General features: G+C 56.1%; 3 protein-coding genes across 7 annotated transcripts; 1 reads left to right on the top strand and 2 right to left on the bottom strand.

The window, feature by feature from the left end:
- Positions 1 to 2,674: 2,674 nt before the first annotated feature.
- Positions 2,675 to 6,261, bottom strand: SNRPA (small nuclear ribonucleoprotein polypeptide A). 2 transcript variants are annotated; one of them, XM_088139628.1, is made up of 7 exons: positions 6,105 to 6,261; positions 5,290 to 5,426; positions 4,807 to 4,979; positions 4,411 to 4,587; positions 3,834 to 4,007; positions 3,524 to 3,612; positions 2,675 to 3,158 (listed from the first exon to the last, which is right to left on the bottom strand). In XM_088139628.1, exons 2-7 carry the CDS (start codon positions 5,360 to 5,362, stop codon positions 2,999 to 3,001), a joined length of 846 nt encoding a protein of 281 aa, XP_087995754.1. In that variant the 5' UTR covers positions 5,363 to 5,426; positions 6,105 to 6,261; the 3' UTR covers positions 2,675 to 2,998. The 2 variants fall into 2 exon arrangements, with proteins under 2 accessions (XP_087995754.1, XP_025031967.1); XM_025176199.2 differs by lacking the exon at positions 6,105 to 6,261 and having other exon boundaries at positions 4,807 to 4,944; positions 5,290 to 5,425.
- A 60-nt stretch (positions 6,262 to 6,321) lies between these two features.
- ACTMAP (actin maturation protease) lies at positions 6,322 to 9,572 on the top strand. The gene is made up of 6 exons (XM_088139625.1): positions 6,322 to 6,667; positions 6,780 to 6,848; positions 7,002 to 7,126; positions 7,288 to 7,417; positions 7,695 to 7,765; positions 8,197 to 9,572. The coding sequence occupies exons 1-6, from the start codon at positions 6,390 to 6,392 to the stop codon at positions 8,511 to 8,513; spliced, it is 990 nt and encodes a 329-aa protein (XP_087995751.1). The 5' UTR covers positions 6,322 to 6,389; the 3' UTR covers positions 8,514 to 9,572.
- An 809-nt stretch (positions 9,573 to 10,381) lies between these two features.
- On the bottom strand, positions 10,382 to 20,266 carry ITPKC (inositol-trisphosphate 3-kinase C). Of its 4 annotated transcripts, none has more exons than XM_088139627.1 (8): positions 20,054 to 20,192; positions 16,175 to 16,610; positions 12,584 to 12,683; positions 12,257 to 12,470; positions 11,913 to 12,117; positions 11,316 to 11,417; positions 10,899 to 10,970; positions 10,382 to 10,623 (listed from the first exon to the last, which is right to left on the bottom strand). In XM_088139627.1, exons 3-8 carry the CDS (start codon positions 12,654 to 12,656, stop codon positions 10,390 to 10,392), a joined length of 900 nt encoding a protein of 299 aa, XP_087995753.1. In that variant the 5' UTR covers positions 12,657 to 12,683; positions 16,175 to 16,610; positions 20,054 to 20,192; the 3' UTR covers positions 10,382 to 10,389. The 4 variants fall into 4 exon arrangements, with proteins under 4 accessions (XP_087995753.1, XP_025031965.1, XP_087995752.1 ...); XM_025176197.2 differs by lacking the exon at positions 20,054 to 20,192 and having other exon boundaries at positions 16,175 to 16,302; positions 16,443 to 20,038; XM_088139626.1 differs by lacking the exon at positions 16,175 to 16,610 and having other exon boundaries at positions 20,054 to 20,266.
- Between the last annotated feature and the right edge of the window lie 1,273 nt (positions 20,267 to 21,539).

Genomic DNA, 21,539 nt, shown 5'->3' with positions numbered 1-21,539 from the left:
GTCGGATTGGGGGCTGGGAGGTCAGCTGGCTTGACCGAGGCCGCCTCTGCCTCTGCTCCGCCTGGGCCAATGGGCAGATCAGCTCCCAGCATGTGCTTCCTTGTCCAGAGAGGCGCTCTGCTCCTGCCCCACCCCCGCCCCGGGGTGGCAGGATTCTGCAGAACCTGTTTGGCAAGGAAAGCCCTCTAGACCTGGGCAGGAGTCCCGAAAGGAAAAGAGCAGAGCTGGGGAAGAGCAGGCAAGCCTCAGTCCCAGCAAATCCTCAGTCCTGAGAAGAAAGACCTGGGTCCTGGAACTAACCAGGCCAGCCCGTCCCCCAGTAAGCTACTTGCTGGTTTTGGAGGCAGGCAGGCAGGCAGAGTACCCAAGGACTGAATAATATCAGTTAGACTCCACGGACAAGCCTGCGCTGCCAGGAGACCTGAAAGAGCAGGTTAGGGATAGACCATTATGGAGAGAACCTGCGATCGCTAGGAGTCAAAAGTGACTCGATGGCATAAAGTCAGACGCACTCAGCACCTGCAGCCCGGGCTTTTGTGCAGAGGCCACCTCTCCACTGGTACCACCCCAGGGTCCTCTGCGCAGGCAGGCAACCAGGAACATCGGGCACACAGCGAGGACCCTCGATGCACGTTTACCTTTCCGAGGACCAGGGTGATCTGTGGGCAGTGCTGGTTCCATTCTTGTGTCTTGCAGAGCCCAGAAGGCCCTCCTCTGCCATGCAAGGGGCAGGATGGTTCCAGCCCTTCCTGCAAGCTCTGCAGCCTTCTGCTAAATGAGGAAGAGCGGGAATAGGGTATTCTGAAGCTAGACCAGCCTCCTGAGCACTCCTGGGCTATCAGGGCAAAGAGTGTGCTCAAAGTGGGTGCATGGGGGGGTGGAGAGTTCAGGTGGTTAGGAACAGCATGCGGGGGGAAAGGGCCGCAGCTGGAGACCACTGGAAAGTGAGCATCTGCTCCCTTGTAGGGTTGCTCCTGAGATCCTTTCAAGGGAAACAGAGCTAAACGCAACTGCTTGACTGCTAGCTCGTTCATCTGCCATACCCCTCCAGCCCCTTGAAGGGCCCAGACACCCCATTTCTGTAGGATCTAGACTGAAACAGTCAAACAACTGGGGAGCACCCAGGAGATGCTAAGCTACCTCAAACCACTGAAAATTATTGCCAGCCCTTACAGCTCGTCCACACCCACAAACAAGTGCTCACAACCGCTGGGTTCAGAGACAGCCACACGCATACAAGCAGAGGTTAAAACGCAGCTTGCTTGACACTGAGCCCAGCCACACCTAGGTCCTTGTAGCCAATAAATCATAGTTAAACTTTGGCTTACCCTGCTGTGGGAATAGCCACTCACCTTCAGTTTGGTTTTAGGAACTACATGGTTTCTGCATTTTGGCTCCCACTTGCAGATGCCCGTCCCTAATCTCTTTTCCTGTATTTTACAGCACTGAACAGCACATCCCACGCTGTCAGGATTCTTAAACGTTTTTGGACCTTCCCGTGGTCTTACAACTTTTGGAGGGCAGGAACTCCGGTGCCGTAATGCAACCTGTGTTGCAAGCTCCAAACTGCCGTTTTGCACAGCCAGTCAGGAAGCAGAAGTTGGAAACCACTGAAAGTGACACCGAGCACCCTGGTGTGCTGTTAACTCATTCCCATTCCTTCTTGGGAGGACAAGGGGGGGGGCTGACACCTTGGCCTCCAACCTGAGTGACAGAGGTTCCAACTTCCCTACGCTGGAGGAGTTAGCAGTGAGATGGTCAGAGCAGATTTGTCCTCCAATGAGTCAGAGAGCTGGAAGTTTTATCCCTTTGGTGAAGTCCTACAGTGGCTGCTGAGCTCTGTGCAACAGCTGCATCTTCTTGAAATCCTGAGTGGGACGCCCTATGGAACAGCATCCTTCTGGAAATCTGGACAGCCCCGACCCCGTTAGCCTTTCGCAAGGCTTTGGAGAACTGGTTGTCTCCTCAGGTGTTTAAGTCAGGTTAGGCGAGCTTTGCTGATGATGATATTTTCTGTGACTGGGGCTGTTTTAACCTTGGGTGCCATGGGTTATGTGTTTTAATCTTGAACGCCATTGAGCATACTTGTCCTCAAGCAGAAGACACAAGGGATCCCACACCTGCAGAAGGCACACAGGCCACTAGATTACGCCTATCCCATATCAAGGGCCCAACTTCCCAAGCCCCTCCTCTTGTAGCTCTGTCACTAAAGCCCCTCCCCTTTTAAGTTCAAACATGTCACTTCTTTGCCCACTAGGATTCTGACTTGCAGTTTAGTGTTCAATACCGCATCTGCTCTGGCAGTTTTGTGGCAGCAGAACCAGCTGAGATCCAGAACAATCTGCCCTGGCTTGGAAAGACAGCTTTTGCCCTCTCGGCAAAAAGCAAATGGTGACTAATTTCACTGAACTAACCAGCACCCCCTGACAAACTGCCTTTCCAAGTTGGCTCAGTCTAGGCAAACCAGCCATGTGGGATCAGAGCCTGAGCCGGGTAGTCACAAGAGGAAGCTCTCGGGGGGCAGGGGGAAATCTCTTCTTTCGAGCTATGGTGAGAGGGGAAACAAGGAAGATTTCAGGGGCCTCCACAGCAACTCTTCTCCATCTTCCTCCCCAGGTCGAGTAAAATAACCAACACCCACAAGCCTCCAGTCAATAAGAACCAAACCCAACAATAAGAATGAAGGAACATTTTTACTGCAAAAAAGAAAAGCTCCAGGTGCAATGTCTGGCCGTCAGACTCTGGGTACAATGCTTTTGCAAAGAATCGGCTGCTAGCTTTCAGATGCCACACACCCAACGGGCAGATAACCCGTGACAAGCTCTGCCACCTTTCATGCAGCTGTGAATTATTTCCCTTTCACTCGCTCATTCATACATGCACGCACACTTACCTTCACAGAAGACAACATCAGAGAAACAACACAAACCATTTTACAGGCAAAAACTAGGAAAAAAGGGCAATAATCCAGGAACTCCCCCCACCCTGGAATGGGGCATCACTTCTTAGCAAAGGAGATCTTCATGGCATTGTTCTGGGTGATCTTGAAACCCTGGAGGGCATCACGGGCAGCACCAGCCTGCACCTCATTATCAAATTCAACAAAGGCAATGTCATGGCGACCGGGCACCAACCGCACCTCCTTGAAGCCAGGGAACCTGGAGCAAAGCAGAGCAAGAAGACTCAAGCCTGGAATTTGCAAGGGGGACATCACTGGGGCCACATTTTTGGAAGAACAAGACAGCAAGGAAGTTGGAGGAGGCGCTACAAGAATGGGACAGGCTTAGAGCAGGAAGATGTGCATTCAAGGCCGAAAGAAAGAAAAGAATTCTTGCACTAAATAAAGGAAGAGAGGCTGTTGCGGATATCAGGGTAGGAAAAGTAGCAGCATGCAGATCATGAAGGAAATGCACCCAAGTCCAGCCTTAGAAACCAGACAAGTCCTTCACTGCCAGCCCTGCCTGGCCCTCCCCCAAAGCCTCCAGGTCAACCCCTTCAGCTGCCCCAGGACAGCAGAACTTACTGGTTGAACAGCATGGACAGCATCAACTCATTCGTCTCCTCAGGAAGGTTGGTGAGGAACAGAATGTGGTTAGGTGGATTCTCCGACAGCTGCGTGGGGCAGAAAGATCCCATCATTCTGAAATCTTAAGACCCAGGGAGGGAAGGAACAGGCCCTTGGGTATAATCTAGACCCCTCTTACCAAAATGGGAGCATCTACAACTTCCCATCACGGTGGTTTCTCATGGACCTCATTACGCAACCTGTGGTTTCTACCTGACTGACAAGCCCATAGGACAGCCCCAACCAAGCTGGGCCCCATGTCACTCACCTGCTGCGCTGTGGCCATCTGTCCTGGCAGCATCTGTTGTGGCGGCATCGCCCCTGGGGGGATGGATCCCGGCGCCATGCCAGGCGGCGGCATCATGCCTGGAGGTGGCATGTAAGGGGGCTGTCCTGGCATGTGGTGCATCACACAGGGGCCTTGGTTCATGGGCGGCATGCCCTGAGGAGAAAGCAAGGGGATGCATGGAGATTCATGCTATTCGTCAAACTCATGACACCTCAGAAAAGCCTGCCTGGGGCCCGCCCTCCAAAAGGCAAGACCTTCTCTACAAGGCAGTTGCAGACCTTCTCCTGCAACTGCCATTCAAAAGCCAGCATGACGCTCCCAGAGACCCCTGAATCGCAAGACCCAGCTAGCAAAGAAAGAATCTCTTTCCTATTTTACACTTCAGAACCTGTTTCATTACAGGTGAAAAGACCCACAATCACCCCATAGGCTGCCAGTGTTTGGGCTTCATCACAGAGCAGCTCTTCCTGGAGTAGGCTTAAAGGAACCACCTGATGCTAAGTTGGTGGCTGTTTCCCCAGATCCAGCCCCCAAACTGCCCGGGGCAGGTACTTACAGGCACAGTGCCTTGGACTGAAGGCGCCACTGGTGCAGCTGCTCCCGGGATCTGCTTTTTAACTGCTTGTGCCTCCTGGCCTTTGGGCTTTCGTTTTTCTCTCTTGCGGTCCCGCTCCACAAAAGTGCCTTTCATCTTGGCTATGATGTCAGAATCTGCTTTGGCATACTGGATCCTCTGGTTATGGGAAAAAAGCACTGGGTTACCCAGGGTAGGATAAATGGCCAACCAGCACGCCTCCAAGCTTCACTGGGGTTGCAACGGCAGAAAAGTCCACCTGGTCAAGCCGCATTAGAATTCACAGGCACTTCACTGACTGCATTACAGCAATTAGATCTCTTTTGTTAGCACCTCCCCTCCCTTTCGGCCAAGAACCAAAGAACTGACGTGACTCACCATGGGCTTGTCATAAAAAGGGAACCCTTGCATGGAGCGTAAGGCATTGGTGGAGCTGCATATCTCTTTGAAGATGACAAAGGCCTGGCCTCTCATTTTCAGGTTGCGGGACACCAGGATGTCGAGGATCTGGCCAAACTGAGAGAAAATGGCGTAGAGAGACTTCTTCAGCTCTATGGGGAGAAAGTTACGTTTACACTTCTGCTCCTAAGCTGCAACATCATACGCTCTGCAGTCAAAAGGCAGGTCGGCTTCTGTGTTTTTAAGACCCCACAGCGGTCTCTGAACTTTGCAGACGGTTGTTCTTCCATAAATGCCAGAAAAAGGACAAGCAGACTCTGTGTACAAAGCACGCGTGCTCTGATGACGCTCACCCGCTCCAAATGTGCTTTTTCCCCAAATAAGTCACTAGTGCACCAACTGCACCCCGCTGAAGCAAAACGAGCAGCCCTTAGCACTGAAGCAGGATCGACGGCTACTCACCGTCTTTCTTGATCTTCTCGTTCAGATTGTTAATGTAGATGGTGTGATTGGACCGGGGTTCTGGGACAGCCATGGTGACTGCAACAGCTTTGGCTGGTGGGAAACAAAAAGATCCGGCCAAACCGAGTGGCGAATTTCTGTGTAGCAGAGAAAGCGGGAAGGCAAGAGAAAAACCTTAAGTTAATTACAGGGGAGCTGAACTGGAGCTCGTCACCAGCCCCAAAGAGCTAAGAGAGGATCCCCCAGGAAGTGGCCCCCTGCCCTCCAACACCCCACAGAAGGAAACGGAGGAGCGCGCGAGTCCCAGTGACCAAGGCTGGAACTGGGAGCTCAGCGGTAACAAATCTGAGTGAAAGGGAGACCATTCTGTGAAGCCTGACGTGGATGGGAGCCCATCTGGAGAGCCACGGATGCCACCCTGATGGGACAGCCGGGCGGAATGCGAGGAAGGCGGCTTCCTCCAAACGGACGGGTCTGGATGAGATTCCTCCGAGCTCGGTCGCGTTCGTGCGTGGAATCCACCCAGGATCTGCCAGAAAAGCGGGACCGCCAAGGCGGGCTTCCCTCTCTCGGCTTCTCTCCCACCCTCGCGGGACTTAATTCGCTTTCCAGGTCCGACGGCGGGCGGCCCCAGAGGCACGGGCTCGCGGCGTCCCCCCGCAGCCGCCCCGGCGCCGGAAAGGCCGCGGCAGCGGCCTCGGAAAAGCGAGTGGCCTGGAGAGCGGAAGCGGGAGCTCCGCCGCGCCCCCGCCCGCGACAGAAGGCCCGGCCCCGGCGCCCCCACCCGGATGGCGCCCCGCCGGCCCGATCCTCACCGATCCCGCGCAGGCCGCGTCAGCTCCCCAGAAGCGCTCCCGCCGACCCTTCCCTGCGCCCTCGGCTATTGGACGATCCGTTAGCCAATCACCGCCGAGGCATGACGACTTCCTCTCCCCAATGGCCTGCGTGCCTGGCCCCTGCGCCCGCCCCAGTGGGATCGGGGTAGGATGCCCTCTTCCGGGGCATAGCCTGCCCATCACCCCAGGCGCAATGTGTGATTGGTTAATGAATCAAGTCGCCCCAAGATCGCGCGGGTTACACGCTGTGAAGGGCTGACGCGAATGGATGACGCAATCGGCGCCCGCCCAACCCGCCAACCGGCGATTCGGCCGCAGGGACGGACCGGTTTTGACCTCCGCCCTCCGGGCTCCGCGCGCGAGGCCCGGGCCGCGGGCATGGCGCAGGGCGTCCGGGGGGCGCCGCCGCCCGCCCCGCCGCCCGCCCCCCCGCCGCCGCCTCCCCCGCGGGGCGCTCCGTTCCTCCGGGGGGCGCTGGAGCAGGCGGCCGGCCTCGGGGACCGCGACGGCGTGCGGGAGCTCCTGCGGCGGCGGAAGGCCCGGTCAGTGGGGCGCGGCCTGCGGGGCCGCGCGCGAAGCCGCGTGTTAACGGAGCGCCGGGGGAGGGAAGGGCCGCGGGCCGCTAAGGGGTGCCTCCCTGCGCTCCCGTTGCAGGTTCAGCCGGCACCTGACGTGGCTCCTCTTCCACCGCCCCGTCCCTTCCCTCATCCAGGAGGGCCCGCAGTGAGTATCGCCCGGAGGAGGGGGCCGGCCGGCCGGCCGGCCGGGGCGCTTGGGAGTGCGTGAAACCGCCCGGCCTGGCCAGGCGGGACGGCCTCGCCGGTCCCCCGGATGAAGGGGCGAGGCCCGAACAACCTCCGGTCTCTCCTGCCCCAGGTGCGGTTTGGTGGCCCTTTGGATGGCCGGCGCGCCGCTCTCCTTGCCCTCCGGAGTCCCCCTGGAGAGGATCGTGCAGGTGGCCCTGCAGAGAGGCTACACGGCGCAGGGAGAAATGTTCTCAGGTGCGCGGCCGGGCAAGGCGAGCGGCGCGCCCTGCGAACCCGCCAGAGCTCCGGGGGAAGCTGGGCCCGCTAAGTGGGTGACGGCCCACTTCGCTCTCCTGCGGGACGGGGCATCCGTTCGTAACTGCCCGGGCGCCTCCTTTTCTTGTCACCCGCTTCAGCCGCGGACATGGCCAAGCTGGCTGAGGAGGTCTTTCCCTGTACGACGCAGCTGCTCTCGGGAGGCTTGCAAGGACAGAACCGCGAACGGATCCTTCAGCACCTAGGTGCCGGCTTCCCTGTGCTGATACCGTATCCTTCTCCGTGGAAGTTGATGAAATGCCGAGGTGGAGGCGTTTCCTTTCCGTTTTTCTTCAGGGTTCCTCTGAAGAAAGCTTGAGGCTGTTTAGCACGAAAGCTGAGGCTTTCGGCAGGCTACCTGGTCTCTTGCCGGTCGCCTCAGATGAGCGGCTGGGGGAAAGGAACCTTTTCACAGGAGGCAGCCTGTGCAGGAACTTCAGATCTCCCCCGCACGGGAGAATTCTCTTGAGCAACAGTCTCCGGGCCCAGACCTTAATGCCTACCACAGCTACGATGAGGACTACAACCACGAGCCCTGCCTCCGGAATGGCTACAAGGCCCATTGGGCCATTGCTTCAGGTATGCTCTGCTGGGTAGCTGCGTGTTGTCCACAAGGGGGTGCTGTTGCCACACTGGAGCCGTAGGCTGGGGGTTCGTCTCTAAGTACCCCAAAGAGCAGCTTTGCACTTGACATTGGGGAAGAAGCAGAGCAGAATAGCTGTTAGGGACATGGATGGGAATTCTGGAAGTTTTGGTCCCAGCACATCTGGAGGATGACCAAGTTGGGGGAGGGCGTATTCTAAGGCATCTCTGTTGTCCAGGACCAAGGGATCTTGCAGGGCAGCATGGAGGAGAGGTCAGTTGGGAAGGAGAGATTTGGCCAGGAGACAGGATTGGATGTGTGCATCAGGACTGTCCTGTGTGAACAGAAGGGCAGCAAAGAACCCTCCTTCCGGTGTAACAGTTCCACTGGGGGAAAAGAGAAATCTCCCATCTCTTTTCCTCCCCAGGAGCTCTGCTTGGTCTGAAGAGTGATTTCCAGCTACCTGCCTGCCAGGAAGACGAGGACATCCCAGGGCTCTTCCATGCCAGCCCCACTGCTTCAGCTGTCCCCTTGGAGGCTGTTGCTGAGACATACTTGTTGTCAAAGCAGGGCAAGAGTTGCCGCTATCAGCTGTGGAACTATTCTCAGGTGCAGGAGAGCAACGCCCAGCTGACAGGCTTCAGTCCCAGACGGGCAGCTGATGGAAAGGTTTACATTGTGCCAGCAGGAGGGGTGCGAGAGGGACTGTGTGGAAAAGCCGTGCTGCTGCGGCCAAGGCCCTGAGGGTGCTCTAGCAGGAGGCCTCGGTTGGAAGGAGGCTGTTTTCCAAAGCCACTTCTGCACCTGGCTTTGTAGAAGCTCTGCTGGGTTGTTAAAGGGACTTAGACAAATTCATGGAGACAGCTCGCTTTTAGCAGTGCCTTGAGAGGGGCTACAAACGCTAAGGGATGTTGGGAGGCAAGAAAGAGAGACTGTTCCCTCCCTGTCTTATGAGTCCTTGGATAACTCTGATTAACCAGGATGTCTGGACAGGTGAACCTGCGTTCATGTAAGGCAAGGCAGTCACTGGGGTGGGCCACAATACCTAGGGCCCCAATCCACCATCAAAAAACGTCCCCCTGCAAGCTTCCTTCAGCACAAACAGGCAATGTGTTAGATGTTGTACTCCTGTCTTCTTAGGGCCTGAAACCATGATTGATCTCAGGAGTCCAATCCCCAGAAGGCCAAGCAGGCTGCTCCCCTGCTTTAGGTTAGCAGGTCATCTTCTGCCCCCCAGCCCCAGCACGCAGCTTCTGCAAGAGGGAATGTTTTCTTGGTAGATAGTCATCCCCCCTTCCACAGTAGCTCTGAGGCAGCCTAACAGTTATCCTTCTCTGCTTCATTTTCAGAATAGCAAGTCTTACATTTTTTCAGCTGTCTGAAACTTCATTTGTTTCAAAGCGAGACTGGGTTAGATCTTTAATTCCAGTACTTTTTTTTAAGTACTATAGTTGGGGAGACCCAAACTTATACTCGAAGGCCCCTCTTGAAACCCATTTATGCCTACCAACCCTGCATTAAAACTTTGTGTGTCAGTGGATGAAAGATGGGAGGAAACAGCTTTCAGATAGCTTAAATTGCCTCTCTGCAATCTGCTTCTTGGTGTCAGAAACGAGAAGAGCTTACTGTTCTGATTATAAGCAAGTCAGACTTTGGAAATGTATACAGGACGGAATGGGAGAGATGCCTGCATGAAAGTCTTTTTTCCTCAAGTTCCTGTATCTTTTCCCCCTGTGTGGGTGGTATTAATTTAATAAAGGAGCACGACTCTCCTTGACGCTTTGGGCCTGGAATGAGTGATGTTTAGGGCCCCTGGGTGCCAACTCAGAGCTGCAATTCTAGGTGGCCTTTAGATTGCTCAATGAAAGGGAACCGGGCAGATAAAGATGTTGCTTCCTAGCAATCCACTTGAAGCATTCTAGCACAGAGACAGTACCGATCTGTACGGTCATCCAGCATTCAGGTTTGAAGAAAGATTAAAAAGCATGACTTCCATCATAATCTTTCTGTACACATTTACTTCCCTATTTTTTTTTAAAAAAAACAAACCACTAGCATGTGAACTGGGAAGTTCTTATCTTCCCCAGTGGGGATTCAGCCGAGCTGCTTTTTCAAGCAGGGAGGTATGCCCGAGAGGGCTCTGCTTGTTAAAAGGCTGTCAAGCCCAGCACCATAAAACTGGTTGCCTGACGATGCCCAAGACACATGAATAGGTTCCAGGTGCTGCCCTGTCTGGGGGTCCTCGCAACTGGCTGATTTGATGGGTGCTTGAGAAGCGCCTCATTTAAGAACAAATGTCACCACTGGTACTGTTTCCTCCGCTCAAGAATTGTTGCTTTGCTCTCTTCTCGTAGTGAGCTTTGTTGCCAGGGCATTCTGACTGCCACACCCCAGCTTCTGAGGGACACGCTAGGACCCCAACTCTGTTCTGGGGACCTCCGGCCTTCCTCACTCCCATACAGAGTGACTGCTGTGCATCTGGAATGCCACTGCATACATCAGGTTCTCTGGGTACCTGCAGCGTGTTTTTCCAGCCCTTCCCTGGGTTTTTTAGCACATCTGACTGAATGAGAACTAAGGCAGTTGTCGGGACTAAGCTGGCAGTGCATCGCTCCACTGGTTACGTCGGGCTCGTGTCCAGGGGGCTGGCTTGCTTTCCCAGCATGCTCTGCAAGATTGCCATGAGGTTTTCCAAGCCCCACAAGTAGCCATCTTCATGGTTGCCTTCCACCCAAGGCAGCCGGTGGGTCAGTGTCTGTTTCTCAGGCAGTGGCACTGTCTTGCCAAAGTCGATCATCCAGACCCGGGCAAGCCCTGTTTTGTCATGCACAAAAAGTAGGGAGCTGCCTACTACCTGGAAGTGGAGAGAAAGAGAAGGATTCAGCAAGGCCATGAAGGTACCAAGTTTCTGATTGGCAGGAAGATGCAAGAAAGCATGTATCACTCAGCAGAGTTGGAGGCTTTGTTCACGTAGCATCTAAGCAGGCTTTACTGAACTAGCCAACAATACTGAGCTGGAAGGATGCCGACCACACGTTAACCCTAGCACATTGTGCCGACTCAACCAGAAAAGCCTCCAATAATGGACCACCTCTGGAAGGTTCTCCAAAAACAAAGGCTGAAACCAACCTCATGCGCCTTGAAGAACTCGGACTGCTCAAGAGCTGCTCTCACCTCCTGCAGCTGGCCCAGGTAACTCATCTGTGGAGAGAGGACTGACCATTGGAAGGGAAGCAGCCACGAGCTGGGCTGGGGGTCCCTCCCTGCTGACCCACTGTACAATGAAGAGGCCCCTGATTGAGATTATCATTGGAGGCCCTCAGTTCACCCAGGAGCAACAAAAGCAACCTACAGCTGCATCGAATGCAGCTCCATTGCTGGGCCATCAAAGCCACCAACAGCAATGGCAGAGGGGTCTTGCACCAGACAGACTTGAGGGGCTGAAAAAATGACGGTGGTACATCAAGGGAACCATGGAAAGCCAAGGGTGGGTCCCCACCAGGGCTATCAGCCCCCTCCCCCATGGGGCAGAAGCTGGATCCTCACCAGAAGGTGTCTGTCCCTGTCCAAGAAGTCCCAGAAGGCCTCCACCACTTGCTCAGGTTGCCGGGTCTTCTTAAAGCTGGTGCTGCAGGTGCCACTGGCTCTCTGGGCAGGGAGTGGAAGAACCTGGTCAGCCCTTACCTAGATTGGGAAGCAGACTCCAGGAGCAAGCTTTACTGAGCAGGTTCCAGGAACAGAACCTCGCCAGTCTGCTTGGGTTTTTCCTCCCCTCCCCCTTATGCCCCAGGGAGTCAGGGAGGAGCCCGCCTGAGCCTCCTCCTAACTCTGCCTCCTTTCCCAGGGCACACGGTGTGCTTCTGCCCTTTCTGTTTCTGGAACCGCTTCCCCCAAGGCCATCTCCAAGGCCTCCACAAACATAGCATCAGATGGTGGGGGCAGGTAAGAGAGCCCCCAGGATCAGAGCAGAAGGCAGTTAAGCTCAGGGCAGGGTGGAAAGGGCCAGGCGCCTGCAGAGGGCCCCCTTGCCAACCACCGCTGGGCTTCCAGGCAGCAAAGGGGTGAGAGCGCCAGGCCGTGCCACTTTGCCTGGAGCAGAAGGCTGGTTGCCTTCCTAATGAGAATCCCCTCCTCTGCCCTTACCTTGATCCCCTCGATGCGAAAGCCGAGCGTGCTGGTCGAGCTGAGTGACTCCCTCCATTGCATGTAGCGAGGCTTCAGGACACCACGCTGGGCATGCTCCTCTGGCGTGGGAGCGCACGGGTCCACAGCCACCATCTTGTCATACATGTCACGGCGCAGGTGGGGCTGCTGCCTTGCCTTCTGCAGCTCCTCCTCCAGGTACGTTCTGTGCAGGGAAGGGAGAAGGGAAGCACCCTTTTAGGCATTCTTGGGGGAGGCCCTGGGAAAGAAGTGGGCTCCCCCAGCGCCGGGGATGCCTGCTCCCAAGGAGAGCTCCCCAGGGCAGGGAGCAGAGGAAGGCTCACCGGGCGCCCATTTTGCAGTCCAGGACGGAAGGGTTGTCAAAGCCAGACAGCAAATCCTCCATCTGGATGTAGCACTCCCCCTCATGCTGCACCATCCCATAGTATGCCGGGACATAGGGCTGCAACGCATCGCCTCCCAGGCGCTCCAGACACTGCTGCTCATTGGAGCAATATTTCTTCAGGACGTGCCCCAAATCCCCAGCCTTGAAGTTGCCTGTGGAGGACGACGGAGAAGGCTGCTGGAGGAAAGGCTGGGCAGGAGTCCCGCTGGGGCCTCGCCTGCCCACAGAGGACGCCCCGGCCTCCGTGCAAGAGCCCGCTCTTTACCTGCGTGGCCAGTGAGCTGAACCCAGGGGCAGCGCTTCCGGAAGGAGACGACACACGGTGACCAGTGCACCATGCTCTTCAGCTTCTTCCAGGGCTTGTTCTGCAGATCAAAGCAAAGGGGGGCGTGGGTGGGGAGGTTTGCGGGGGTTGATCCGAGGAGTGGGATTTTTTAAGAGAGACAGGAAGCATCTAGCTCACGCATCAGAGCTGGATGGAGACAGACCACTGGAGCAGACAGCGCCGCACAACTGACTGCACGTGTGAAGCAGGCTCCTTCCGAACAAACAGCTGGTCTGAAACAGAACGACAACGCTGGAGTGGAGCACCCAAATCTGTCTCCTGAAAGAAAAACTGCTCCGTCGTTCCCATTGGGAGATGAGGCACAAGGTGCTATGAGAGGCCAAGGATGATGGGAACCAGATGTGGACTGGAAGGGCTTCAGATCTCATTGGCTGATTAGCCAACTTACAGGGTTGTTGTAGAACAACGCGGGCGGGAAGGAGAGCCAACGTACTGTGTGTGCTTCCTTAAAATTCCTGAAGAAAAGGCAGTATATATGGGTGTGTAAATAACAACCCTTATTTTTTCTCTGGCAACGGGTTCCAATGAATGAATGACCATTATTCTGTCTTCAAATGTCTCCTCTGCTTTCTCTTTACATTGTTCATAACTTCAGAAACAGAATCAACACCCAAACACTGAAACTGCCCAGGAGCACTGAAAGGTTTCTCCTCCCTCCCAACTAGGAGGGCCTGGAGCAACATTGCCCGGCGTGGGGGGAGTGGTTTCCGGGGTTCTAGGCACAGCCCCTCCCGGCTCCATCGCTTGCTGAAGCGCCCCTCTTCCAGCCCCTCCCTCTGCTCTCCACCCCCAGAGCAGCCCCCAAGCAAAGCTGACCTGCCAAGCAATGCGTGTCCCTCCCAACTTCCAGAGAAGGTGGAGAATGTGCCAGGTTGGAATGGGGGCGTCAGGATGCTGAGCACCAGTGGGGGGGCAGGAATGTGACTTTTTCAAAGTAAATGACAAAGATCTCGCTTCTATTGTATCGCGTGAGGCAAATGCTCTACTCAGTTCTGTCTGCGGAATCATGGCAGGGATGGTGCCCAGGAAGGCCCAGCGCCAGCAGGACCCATCTCCTCGCCACTTCTTCCTTTGCACCCGGCTGATGAAATCCGCTCCCTAAGCGCACGACAGAGAGCAAAATCGGTTGGTGCGGCAGCCCCACGCTGCCGCCGATGCAGAGCTTCTGGTCCCCCTGGATTGGCTGCCTGCTCCCACGGAGACTGGGCAGGAACAGGCAGGGAGGGAGCTTCATGGGAACCGGCTCTGGCAGAAAGCCGAGCCTCCCACCTCCCAACAGGTTTGGCTGGTTCGCACAGGACAGGCTGCGGGCAGCAGCAGCAATGGTGGCGGCGGGTGCCAAGTTTTCCATCTATCTTTTGAAAACAGACAACCCCCCCCCCAGGGGAGACAAACCTGCTAGAAGGCACCTGCAGCAAGGCTGAAACCAGAGCTGAGCACCAGCCTGCCCCCCACCCCATTCCAGAGCCCCAGAAGAAGCAGAAGCCCATCAGCAGAGAGGGGGACACCTGATGTGCTGGCCCCCCCAGCTGAGTGATTGCCCACCGTCCCCATCAGAAGCCTGGACAGCTCCTACCAAAGAGGGCTTGCACCTGGAAAGGGTGGGGAAGCGACCAGAGGGCTCCTTTCAAGGAAAGCCCCCTTCTCCTGCCCAGGACAGAGGGGAAACAGCCGAGGCTTGCCACCCTCTCCTTGCAGCTCCAAGGAAGACTTTTGGAAGGAGGGGGAGAGGAACCGGGCGGGGGGGGACACTCACCGGAAAGGAGCCCCTGACCAGTTTTCTCATGGCTTCTCCCAGGCCAGGAGAGCCTGCTCTCGAGCCAGAGGATGTGGGCACATAACCAGCCCAGGCGTGCACAGTGCTAGGGTTTTTGTGCGCTGCCTTCCCTCGCCACACCCCTTGACATGATGCTGACGGCATATGTCACCTCTCCCTTTTCCTGAAAGTGGGGGAAGGAGGGGCAGGGTGAGAAGACCAGCAAGTTGCCCAGCAACCTGGGGATCTGGCAAGTGATCTTCCATGACAGGCAAAAGCAGAAAGCAAGAGGGACATCGGCGTACAGGGACGACTTCTCTGCTCTGGAGCTCCCACTGGCCGGGCCCAGAGGCTCTGCTTGGGATGAGTCAGAGGGGAGGCACCTCGCCAGACTTACAGTGAAACATTCGAGGAATAAGGTAGGCACACCTATAGGCCCCACCCGAGTGACCCGATGTTGTCCCTCAAACAGGATGGCCAGACTGGAACTTGCAACCTGTCCACAAGGGCTGGAGTGAGTGAGAATCACAGGTTCTGGGCACATTTGCAAGGTTCAGTTTCCAAGCATGGGGGGGAAAGATGCAGGTTCTAGAACTCAGCTGAAGAACACGGCCTCCACGCAGGGCATGCTGGACAAGCTTAAAGGGCCATTTGTACCACACATTTCAAAGCCAAAGGTTGGTATTTCAAAGCTGTTGCCCTGGAGCCTGCTAGGAATCTCTGCCCTTGGGAAGAAAGCAGGGACAGAACAGTCACGCTTGGCCCTGTAACCCCTCTACAGCCAGACCTGAGCAAGCCACAGGAAGATCTCCAGAGTAAGACAAACCAGATTAGCAACTCAGCCCACCAGGACATGCCGGCCAGTGTCTCAGGATGAGAAGTTCCGTCCATCCAGAACCACCCTGGTGTGCAACCAGAGGCTGTGCCACCGACCAGTGACACAGAAGGGCCCCTTGGGCCAGCCCCGCTCAGCGCTTCTGTGTAGCAAGCAACATCCCTCGCCGCTCCTGATTTTGCTGGACAGAACTCCTCCAGAGGCCCTCAGGAACCGAACCTCATTTTCCTCAACCAGACTGAATTTTGCAAAAATAGCATGCAGCTTTGGACTTCACCCTGACCAGAGAGGTGTGAGGGCTTGCAGACTCCATTGAACCAACCATACGACAGAGTGGCACTTCTCAGGCTGGGGGAAGAGGCTACGGAAGAGGCTTGTTTCCTCAGGGAGTGTTCAGTCAGCATCCAAACTCTTGCAAAAGAGTCGCACATGGGGAAATGACGGCCTTCCCACAGCAAGTCTACGCCAGCCTTCAAAGCAGCTTCTGTCTGTCTCACTCCTGCCTCTTGGCCTCTGAAATCTCATGGTCATTCACAGGACGATGCAAATCTCTGCCACCAACTAACGCCATTTCCACATTCTGCACACCTGCCCCAGCCTGTCTGCGTCCAAAGATCTTCTGGAGAGGCTTCCCCCAAATACACTCTTTGGCTGAGGGTTCCTGACAACCGGGAGGCCTTGTTCTGCCAAAGAGGCTCACCTGGTGCCAAACCCTCAGGCAATCTTTCTCTGAGGCCAAAATAAGGCCTCCCCAAATGTCCAGGCACTTTAAAGGAAGTTCTACTTCTATGCTTTTGCCATTTTTAATGGGAATAATTGATTTACTCTGTTACATTTGTATTACAGTAAATTTACTTGGGTAAACACTTTTTTGAACTCTGCCCCAGAAACTTTTCTACGAAGGGAGATTCAGAAGTACCTTGAATAAAGAAACATCTTGGTTTCAGAAGTCAGCCCTGTGCTGCCCTTGTTCAGCCTTCGGGATCTTTCTGAGGGGTTCCATCCAGGAGCCGAGAGGGGCCAATTAACCACTGTACTATTACGGGCCTAAACGACAGTTTCAGGAACACACAAAGCATTAAGCCCTTTTTATATTTCAACAGGCGACATGAAGGAGCCTCCAGCCCACAGGATGCCGCACCCCCTTCTGTTTCCCACCCTCCGGGAGAGTCTGAATGGGCACACACCAAAGAGGCAGTAGCAGTGGAGCCTTGGGCACGTCTGCCCTCCAGCTGGGCGTGAGTCAGCCGGGCACAGCTCCCGGTTCCAGGCAGCGCTGAGCCCAACAGTCCTGGCCAGAAGCCCGTGAATCAGCCCCAGGCTGATTCATTCTGCCGGAAATGAAGCAATTACACCTGGAGCGAATGAAATGGAAGTGGCTCGTCAGAAGAGGCCAAAGCTTCCGGAGGCCGTTGCATCACAGGTACACACAGAGGGCACTCTGTGTGTTCTCAGAGGAATGTCACGAAAACCGAAAAATCAGGCAGAGGGTGAAGGCAGCACAAGCCCAGAGAACTTCCTTCTGAAGCACCAAATATTCCAGAGAACAGAAATGAAAGAAAGCAGCAATTCATTTCTGAGAGCAGAGATTGGTGATCACAGCAGCTTTTCTCTGAGTCAAAACAATTCCAACAGGATATTCATTTGAAATACAACTTTTACCAGACTTTGCCCCTTCTCGTGCTTTGCCTTCTCCTCTCGAGATCAATGAAGTGCCACGGGTGTGCGCACATACACCCATACACATGCTCATTCTCTGAAAAACCACGTGCTGGAAAGAGAAGCCCTGCACCGTGCTTGGGACAGGAGTGCCAGAGGGCTGAGACTACGAGCTCTCCCCACCTGGCTGGGAATCCTGGAACTCCCCAGGGCCAACCCACCACCTGAGGAAAAAGCAAGTTTCCCTGTCATACGCCAACTAGTCAGCCAAGAATGCACAAAGCCTTTCCTGAGAGGATCGGAGGGGGCAGGAAGGGACAGGCCCACTTTATTCACCCAGTGTGGTTGTCACCTCAAGAGGAAGATAGAGGCAAGCGCATTTCCCTCTCCTGCCAACAGCTCATGAAAGCCGTTTTTCAAAAGTAGCTAAACTGATGAGAAATTGCAAAAGATCTAGGATTCAGAACAAGAAGTCATTGTTGATTAAGTCATTCGGCTCTTGGGCTGCTGGGAACACTTCGCGTATCCTTCACTGAGTCAGTGGGGCCAACTATTGCTCTCAAGGGTAGGAGTACACGGGGGAGGGGTGGTGCATAAGAGAGGCTGTGAAACAAGGAAAAAACTAAGCTTGACTTGTGGCTTGTGACCAGCAGATCTGAGGCTTCTGTTTCATGCCACCTCCTGTGCAGTGCTTAGATTTGGTTCAATCCTTGATCCCTCCAGGCTGGAGTCGCCCAGTGTCCATCAAGATGCAGCCTGCAGCTGGGGAAATCTCCTTCTTGTCTGTCCAGCAGGAGCCTCAGGTTCATGGCTTCGCTTGCTGGGGACTGACCACTAAGTTAGCCCTACTTGATCTTGAAAAACGAAGCAAGATCAGGCCACCAAGACACCCACAGGCTTGGGGATGGGGAAGGAGCGCCCCAGGGAGAACAGAGGCGAGTCTGTTCTGCGCTGCAGCAGCCACCAAGGAAGCTCCGTGGAGATGCCCAGGTGATCCAGAATCCAGTGAGGCTCTTGCTGTAAAATCAAGCCCAGGAGGTTGCTGTCACCAGCAGAATCATGGCCTACTTTGTTGCTGTTGTTGTGGCCACAAAGGTATTCTGCCTCCCCTCCCCTGCAAAAAATCTGTCCACGAGTTAAAAAAAACTTCTCTGGAATCTCCAGGCCTTTTCCCCCGTTTGCCTTTGGCTGTCTTTTCTGAAAGAATAAAGTCCCTAAAGGCACATGCATTTTTCTATGTTTAACTCTTGCAGTTAAAGTGCTTTTACCGTGATGATGTCTCCTTAGGAATCCTTCTGATTCTCAATCAGGCGGGGAGGGATTTATGCTAAGCCAGCTGGGGGGGTTCTGGAAAGCTCCTCCGCCTTGGTGTCAAAGCCGGATGGGGCACAACAGGCTTCAGCTCAACCCAAGCAAGACTGAGTGGCTTTGGGGTTTTGGACCCCTGGTTCCGGGGACCTTCCCTCCTTAGTCAGGATAGCACTGTCTCAGAGAGAACTGGTGAGCGCTCTGAGGGTCCTCCTGAAGTCATGACTCATGTTGTGCGTCAGTTGCGCCTGTTCCTGGACCGGGGTGGGTGGGTGGGTGGGCTGCTCACGGTCACTCGTGCTCTCGTGATCTCCTGCTTGGACTTCTGCAATGCACTCCACATGGGGCTGTCCTTGAAGAGTATTTGGAAGCTTCAACTGGTGCAGAATGCAACAGTGTGGGCAGTTAAAGGCGCTGGTTATCTGGCATGTGACACCACTACCCTGCAAGCTGCATTGGCCGCCAGTCTGCTTCTGGGTGCAATTCAAGGTGCTGGTAGTCGCCTTTAAAGCCCTACATGCCCTGGGGCCTTCCCGGTTGTTTCTACCCCTCTGATACAGCACAAGAGGCATGTTGCAGGTACCGTCGGCCACGGAGTTCAGCCATCAGGGCCCTGAGGAAGAGCCTTTCCTGCTGTGGCACCCGTCCTCTGGAACACCATCCCTCCTGAGATTCGGTTGGTCCCCACTGAACACCTTGAAGACCTGGTTCTGTGCCCAAGCCTGGGGCCCCGGGTGGGTGAAGGAGCCCATTTCCTGGCTATGTTGAAGGCATTTTATGATTCTTCAGCCGCTATGTGTTCTATTTTTAAATTTGTTTTAGCAATTGTATGTATTTTGGTTATTTTAAAACTGTACACTGGCCAGAGTCATGTATGGGCTCTGGGCAGCCATATAAATTGAATAAGTAAATAAGTAATAAATGAATCACAAATCACAGCTGGGTTCAACCATTGCCCACCACTCAAGAGCGCCCATGGGCAAGGGAGAACCGGTCACCTCAAATGCTGGCTGTGACCCTTCTCCACCCAAGCAGCAGCTTGCAAGGCTGACTGGAGAGCATTTGCCACACGCATCCCACGGGGCAACAGCGCAGACCCCTCCGCAGCAGGTTCAGCCACTTAAGGGAGGTGGCAGCTGCAGACCTCATCCTAACCCCCACAGAAAGCTGCTGAGCCTTCCAGGCTTGAAACCAGGCCCGCCGGCTCGCACCCCCTCCCCACCGCCTCCCTGGCTCCGGCCAGCGGCTTCTGCAAAGCGGGCTGCATCGGGCCCGCGCTCTGGAGGTCGGGGCAGCCTCGAGGCCTTCTGGCTGGAGCTGGGATGCGGCCCCTCTCTGGCCAAGGCAGGCGGGGACAGAGCCACGAGGGCTCCCCCTGGGCTGCTGCTGCTGCTGCTGCTGCTGGTGCTGCTGGGAAGGCTGGCCGGAGCGCCCCGCCAGGACAGGGAGGGCACCGTCTGCAGGGCGTCGATCCTTCGGCAGAGCCTCGCGGGGCCGCCCAACCGGCCTGCAGCGCCATTTTTCGGGGGGCAGCCGCCCTCCCTCCCCTCCCCTCCCCTCCCCCAAAGGGGTCAGGCAGCAGAAGCTGGGGAGGGCTGGCCCAAGCCTCGCGCCGCGTCGGAGCATACCCGGGTCCCGAGAGGACCGAGTTCCGCGCAGGCCTAGGATCCGGCTCCGCGCCCTTGCCCCGGCGCCGAGAAGAGCGTCTCCCAGCTCAGCCTGCCGGGCGGGCGAGCGATCGAGCACCAGGGCTGTCTGCTCCACTCCGCACCCCGAGCGCCGGGCGGGCAGCGCGGGGCCCCCTCCCGCCCGCCGCTGGTCCGCCTCTCACCTGCGCGCCTTTGCGCTCGTCCCCTCCGGAGGGGGCTTCTCCCGCGCCGGCCTCCAAGCGCATCGCCCTTCCCGTCCCGCTGTCGGCGTGCCCCGGCCGCAGAGCGGCCGCCGCGGGGGCGCCTGGGCGTTGTCCGGGCGGAGGAGAGGCGTCTGGCGGCGGCCCCCTGCGCTGGGTTGCGCTGGGTTGCCCTTCTCCCCGGCCAGGTGGGCGAGCGAGCGCCGAGCAAAGAAGACAGCTGGCCGAGCGGGCGTCCCTGAGGCAGCAGCCGAGCGGTGGGGCGTCCGCCCAAGGAGAGCAACGCCAGCGGGCAGGACTGCCTCGCGACTCCGAGTCTGCCGGCGGCTGCGCGCGGAAGGGCCCCTCTCTCGCTCAGCGGGGCGAAGGAGCGCTTTGTGAAGGGCCGGGCTTCTTCCCGGCCGCCTCGGGATCTCCCAAAAGGGCGGAGGCGGAGGCGGAGGCGGAGGCGGAGGCGGGCTACCGCGTCTCCTCCGCCTCCTGGCTTCTTCAGCAGCCTCGCGCTTGTGGGAAGAGTGACCCCAGGGAGGGAGCTCCCGACCTCTCCTGCCGCCTGGGATGCCCAGAATAGGCTGCGGAGCATGGCTGCCCCAGAGCATGTACAGAAAGCCCCCCTCCTGCCTTGTCCAGCTTGAAGCTGCCTTCCCAAACAGCCCCTCCGCCCCCACTTGCAGAGGCCTTGGCCACAACATGGAAAGGACCAGAAGCCACAGACAGATCTGGGCCTCACACGTGCCCAAACCCGCCCATTTCATACAGGCTGATGGGTTCACTCACCAGACCCTGGTAATGGCTTAGACTCCCTGACCCATACATTACCTAAGCCTTTTGAGTGGGGCCTGGTGGGTTATTCAAATTCAGGAACTAGCCATGCAACCCACCCAGGGGCCCTACTGCAACCACGCACCCCGGTTAAAAACCCTGGAGTATTCAATTTGCCCCGTTTTCAGTTCAACACAGAATTGTCACCCAGAAGTGGGGAGAGTGGGCTTCAGGAGGCTGGAGCAAGTAGACCTCTTCTGGTGGGTGTGACTCACACCCCAAAGCTCTGAGTTCAGCCCTCCCCCAGGCACGGGTCCCAGAGGCCAGGCGCTCTCTCAGCTTTGCACATCACTTCTTCAGGAACCTTGGCCATGCCCCATTCACGGCCGTTCCAGAGTGACTCACAGCACTTCTTATGTCACTCATCCTTCCTAGATTGCTGTTCTGGCGTCAGGGATGTTTTGTGCTACATCCCCCGCCCCCGGCCACATATGTCAGTAAATGTTACATCACCCTTCCCCAGCAGCCCGATGACTGACCAAAGACACAGATCTGGGCAGCACAGGACTGAGCGAGTCATGCTACAATGACTTGTATCCTCACAGTAAAGTATGCAAATATTCCCCGAATGAACAGTTCCATCTACGTGGTTTCTCCAGAAAGCATGTGATACAATTAGAAAAAGATGCTCCAGTACTTGTTCTGT

This window comes from Python bivittatus, unplaced genomic scaffold (genome assembly GCF_059951505.1).
Source record: "Python bivittatus isolate LINGU-HERP-01145 unplaced genomic scaffold, Pbiv_v1 ctg000310_np1212, whole genome shotgun sequence".
Lineage (NCBI taxonomy): Eukaryota > Metazoa > Chordata > Lepidosauria > Squamata > Pythonidae > Python > Python bivittatus.
This window is presented reverse-complemented; position numbering and strand designations above follow the sequence as displayed.